This window comes from Cnephaeus nilssonii (genome assembly GCF_951640355.1).
Source record: "Cnephaeus nilssonii genome assembly, chromosome: 6".
NCBI lineage: Eukaryota > Metazoa > Chordata > Mammalia > Chiroptera > Vespertilionidae > Cnephaeus > Cnephaeus nilssonii.
This window is the reverse complement of record NC_137077.1, coordinates 60,467,518-60,473,517: the sequence shown is the minus strand read 5'-3', so window position 1 is coordinate 60,473,517 and position 6,000 is coordinate 60,467,518. Positions and strand designations below refer to the sequence as shown.

The following is a 6,000-nucleotide window of genomic DNA, read 5'->3' as shown; positions in this document are numbered from 1 at the left end:
GAGGAATGACAGGCGGAAAGGGAGACGGGGGAGAAAACGCGCCTTCATTTAGCACCAGGGTACAAATGGGACCCGTCTTCTCCATCATCGGCGCTCAATCAAGCCCTGAGAGCTCAGCTCACACTATTTCCCTAGGCCCGTGCCTCGCCTGGCTGGAGTCATAGGCTAGCGCAGTCCTAGGGGTGCCTCCCAACACCCCCTTTTCGCAGCCACCTCCACCAGGCGCCCGCTTTGCACGCGTTCCCTCTGGGCCCACCGCCGGGGAAACGCAGCCTCTGGGGTCCCGCGCCGCCCCGCCCCCGCGCGCTCCGCAGCGCCCCCCAGCGGCGGCTCGCTGGGCCTCGTCACTCCTCACACGCACCCCGCTGGCGCCCTCCCTTCCCGCTCTTCCTCTCTCCCCGTATTTAACCCTCTGGCTGTGGGTCTCGCCGGGCGTGCTGGCATCTGCTGCTCTGCCAGCCTCGCGTCTGTGCTGTCCCCTCTCGCTCCCGCGCCCTCGCCTGCAGCCCGGCTCGCGCCGCTCTTTCCCTCCCTCCTCCTCCTCCGGGTCCCCCGGGCTCACTCGCCCCGAGCGGGACGCTACGCGCGCAGACGTCTCCGCGGGAGCCGCGGAGGGACAGCTTCGCCGCTGCAGGTTGGGGTCGGTGCGGCCGGAGGAGTCTCAGCGGCGAGAGCCACCCGCGAGGAGGTCCGCACTAGCATGGCCCGAAGGAGCGCCCTTCCTGCCGCCGCGCTCGGGCTCTGGAGCATCCTCCCGTGCCTGTTGGGGCTGCGGGCGGAGGTCGGGCAGCCGCGGGAGGAAAGCCTGTACCTGTGGATCGATGCTCACCAGGCAAGAGTGCTCATAGGTAAGGAAGGCTCCAGAGCCCAGCACCTTCCTCTGCCTGTATCTTCACTCTTTCCAACTCGCCCGTTACAGAAGGAGTGATGCACGACTTTAGTATGTTTTTAAAACTTAATTTCCAAGGAAGGCTGCTCCCCCTTCTAATGAGCTATTCCATCTGAAAGCGTATCAACTTCTCTCTCGCGAAACTTAGGCTCATCTAACATTCGGATCTTGCTGTTGCTAGTTTCTACAATCCTCCGTTTTTAGGTGGACCCAGCATTTGTTACCACCAGTTAACACTCCTTCTCCCTGTAAGCGTGTGCCTGTTGGCATCATTCTTGTCACATACAGAGGAGGAAAATGAATCGGTACCAAGGCAGGTGCTTTGTGGAAAGCAAGGAACCATGCTGATTCTTTGGTGTTCTTCTTGCATGCAGTGCTGATTTTGATTCTTCTAAATCCACCTAGTTTGATAGTTTTGTCTCTTTTTCTAAAACCAGGATTTGAAGAAGATATCCTGATTGTTTCAGAAGGGAAAATGGCCCCCTTCACACATGATTTCAGAAAAGCACAACAGAGAATGCCAGCTATTCCTGTCAATATCCACTCCATGAATTTTACCTGGCAAGCTGCAGGCAAGGTAAGTTCTGATAACCAGAAAGGGTGGAGAAAATGACCCTTTAATATTTCCACTGCTTAATGACAGTGTATATAATGACTGTATAGTGTGCTGTCTGGTATATTTTTATAATGTTTAAGAATGGTTTCTCATCTGACCTCCAAAACAAATAAAGAATTAACCCCCATTTATTTAAACATGCTACATAAATTAAGGATTCCCAAAGGAAAAGAGCAAGCAATGTGCCTAAAAACTCACCATTTTGATAAGACTCGGTGTCTTCAGACTGCTGGAATATAAAGACCTCAAATACCAACATCACTTATTTCTGTAATTATTGACATTAAAATTTAACATAATATTTAAAAGGCTCTTTTTCCCCCATAGCATATACTAATTACTTATGGCATTTATACTTTACAGTTTTAAAGCCTATATGTATTTTTGACATTGTGCACTTGAAAAAAATTGGTATGTTGAATGTTACTGGAATGATGTGAAAGCTATATATTTCTGGTAGAAGTTCACAGACTCAAAAAGTGTCATATAAGAACATTTGGCTCTGGCCAGTTTGGCTCAGTGGATAAAGCGTCAGTCTGAAGGGTCCTGGGTTCTATTCTGGTCAAGGGCACGTGCCCAAGTTGTGGGCTCTATCCCCGGGGGATTGGGGTGCAGGAGGTAGCCGATCAATGATTGTTTCTCATCATTGGTGTTTCTATCTCTCTCTCCCTCTCCCTTCCTCTCTGAAATCAATAAAAAAAATATATGTATAAAAGAACATTTGTAAAATATTGCAGGCTATTGACTTTTTAAAGTTACAATTTAAATAATTTTACATGGAAAAAGAAAATTGCAATATATTTTTATAAAGAAGTATTTCTTTTATTTCCTGGCACATTAGCATCTTTTATATGTTACCTTTTGTACAGTTTCAGTATCACATAGATTACCTCTAATGACAAATGGTAAGTAATAAATTCTTTTGCTCATTGGTTGGTAAAATGTATCTAATATAAAAACCATTGTAATTTTAATTAAAATCACATTTTCAGGTCTTTTTTTAATTGGTTGGTAAAATGTGTCTAATATGAAAATCATTGTAATTCTCATTAAAATCACATTTTCAGGCCTTTTTTAAAATTCTAAAATAATTAAATGGATATTTTCATGAAGACTGTGATCCAGAAAAAAACCTATTTATAAAAAGTAACTATTTTAAATTGAGAAGCCACATTGGTTCCCCTTAATTACTTGTTATAGTATGGGCATGACCATTTTAGCTGTCTCTTTTCCCTCAGATCTATTCTCTCATTTTTCTTTTCCAAAGTAGATCAAACCTAAATCCTTTGACACTTCATTGTTGCAACACCAACAAAATAAATGAGAGAGATGTTTTGTATCCACTGAAGTTCATAGCCAGAAGGCCATCTATTCTGATACCCTCATTTTGCATTAGAGTTCACTGAGGCTCTTACTGCTCTATAGAAAGATTATTGCTTTTTCTTCCTACAATTCCCTCTTTATAGATACTTAATGGACAGTTAATTTTGGAATAATGTAAAACCAGCAATAAATCAATAAATGACCTTTTTATTATCATTTCGTTTCACCTGAATCTGTTTACTTGTGTTTGGCTCATATCAAATGGGGTCAATATTAATTATGTGTTTTTAAAAAGAACATTTTCCTTACCTATACTTTTATGGATTCATAAGAACCATTAGAAAGTAGCTTGACTTACACCCCTCCCTAGCTGAAAGGGTTTGGTAACTGTAGAAGAAGCAGAAAATGTCAATAGCTCTTATCTATTTATTATCTACTTATTTATTTTTCATCTGAGTTTGTCTTCCAAAGAATGGAATTAGAAGCAATGGCTTAAATTTCATGTTATCTCCCCTGTTGCTTTATGGCATAGTGTGTGTTTGCAAACATTGGCACATTGTTGAGTACAAAATGGAATACATACCAAACAACCTCAGGAAAAATTTTTTGTAGGGGATTAGAGGAGATGGTAGAACTGGCATGGAGATGAAGCTTCCAGCATCTTTCTCTCTCCTGTTTGAGTGTTGATTACCCATGTGGATTATCTCATTATGCAGGACAATGCTAGCACCTCAATTAAATTATCTCCCTCTCTGTGCCAGGTCTGCTCTGGATAGGCTACCATAGGTAACTGTGAAATCTGGTGTCTGTTCTTAGGGAGGAGGGTAGTGACAGGGTAGGATCTTTACAATGCCCAACAGCAAGACGTCTGAATATATTATTTAAATTTGACTCATTTTACTCCATAAAGTTATGTAATCCTAGCACCATAATTTTTGAAATGTGTGGAAATTTTGAAGGTGGGAAAAATAATGACTTCAATACTAATTAAATATTTTGAAAGGCATCTCTAGCTAAAGCCAAACCACATCAAAACATCTACATGGAAAATGTAAAGTTCATTCCATGATCTAGTTATTTCATCCAAATAATAGCAAACATTTAGGGATTTCAACACAAGCAAAACACATAACTGATTAATGAAAATTTAAACTTACTATGTAAGTGTTTTGGCAACATGTGAAGAAAGTTAAAATAATTTTAGGATTGAAGAGCTTGTAGAGGCAATAGGTGTTATCTACTTCCAATAAGTGATCAGTCCAATAACCCAAGGTGTTCTTGGACGATTTAAAATAACGTTCATGTTCTACATCAAGCAAATACAAATAAAAATTACAGTGATATTCATTTCTCCACATCAAGTTGGTCAAGTTTTTTTTTTTTTTTTTTTTTAGTGTTTTTAGTATGTGGAGAATTGTGCATATTTATATGTGGCTGATGCATGTTAGCCCTTTTGCAAGGCAATTAGAATCTGATGGCAAAAGGTTTGATTTAGATCCTTTGACTGGGCAATTTTACTTCCAGAGGTTCATCCTAAAGATATCATGGATTTGAGTAAAAATTTTAGTGCAAGACTGTTCCTCATCATACTTTTTATAAAAATTAAAAAATGGGTGGAACCTAGGAGTCCACTGATAGTGACAGGAGAATGCAATGAAGCATTAATGAGAACATTCTAGACCTCTACTCAAAGCCATGAAAGATGTTCATGAAAAATTGTCAGTAGTCCATAACAGCATATTCTGTTTGATTGCATCACAAAATATGTGGGCAGACATAGGAAAAAACATTTTATAAATGTCTGATCCTCCATGGTGTAAACATTGGTTACATCTGCATGTTGTATTTTGTTTTTTCCCCCCACAATGAATGTGCATTGATTTAGAATTAAAAATTATTTTATATTACATGTGTGTAAAAAGGTGTACTTTAGAGTTTAAAGTTATATGATGTTTGTCTTATAGTTTATGGATGTTTATTATCTAGTGTCATTTTTATACTACACATTACAAAATGGTAAAACAAACGGTTTTCATAGCTGATCATAACTATGGATCCAAAAGAATTCCCTAACACTTGTTGGATGGTCACCAGTATCTTTTGAGATCCCTGAAAATCTGCTTTGGAAGGCTTTCCTGCCTGAAATCAAATGACCTGACCTCTTCCTCTTCCTGAAATCCTCATTTTCCATGGAAAACCCTGTCTCCACTTTATCATCTACTTAAAATACTAATTTTCTGTCATGCCCCTTTTCAAGGCTTTTAGATGAGAGAAGAATTTCTACAAAAGAAGCTTAAGGCTTAAAGGATTTTTAGTAATTAAGGAAAATACCCTTTGTTACTGTATATAACTTTTAATAGTTGATATTTTTTCAATGAAGCATTCCTTATTCTAACCTTTCCCTGAATTTGAGACAGGTAGAGGTCATGAGCAACCACCTTAGTTTTCTAAACTATGCACTAATTAAACATTTTATTTGGAAAATCACTCCTTTCTAAACCATTAGGTTTAGAAAGTCTAAAAGTCTCAAAGTCTCAATAAAATTTTAATGAGAAGTTTGTTAGACAAATCTGAATTCTAATATTAGGACACTGCTGCTCATTTCCATAGGAACCAATTTAGTATAAGGCCAAGTTTTTTCCATTTATGTAGATCATACAATAAACGTGTGTCTAATACAATCTTATAAAATTTGTAAAGATCTTATAGGCTTGATTTTAATAACTCTAATATATTCTTTCACCTGCATTACAATGCTAAGGCACTATGCATCGAGAACCTAGTTAATAGGGCATCTCTTTTAGGTTGGCTTTTTTAGCAGCGGTCATGGATTTATGCTGAGCCATCTATATACTACTTCTCCAGCCTCCTTGTGACCAAATGCCTGGTTTTCTTAGATGGTTGGTAAGGGCTGGGCTGAAACTGGTGTCTATGGAATAGAAATTCTCTGGGTGAAGAGAACTGGTCAATATTAACTCTAAACCTACCACTGGGATTACTAGCAAGTTCTAATCACTGTACCAACAGATCCAGATCTTAGAATAAGCTTTTTATCGTGTATAGGGATCACAATTCTTTTAAAAAATATATTTTATTGATTTTTTTTACAGAGAGGAAGGGAGAGGGAAAGGGAGAGAGAGAGTTAGAAACATCAATCAGCTGCCTCCTGCAC

The 6,000-nt window shown here is 39.5% G+C and overlaps 1 protein-coding gene across 1 annotated transcript in view; it reads left to right on the top strand.

Annotated features, from left to right (window-relative positions):
- Positions 1-360: 360 nt before the first annotated feature.
- Positions 361-6,000, top strand: part of WIF1 (WNT inhibitory factor 1) — a 73,647-nt gene continuing 68,007 nt past the window's right edge. The window contains exons 1-2 of the mRNA XM_079774869.1: positions 361-848; positions 1,327-1,466. Coding sequence (XP_079630995.1) covers positions 701-848; positions 1,327-1,466 — 288 coding nt within the window. The 5' untranslated portion in view covers positions 361-700. The remainder of the gene's footprint in view (positions 849-1,326; positions 1,467-6,000) is intronic.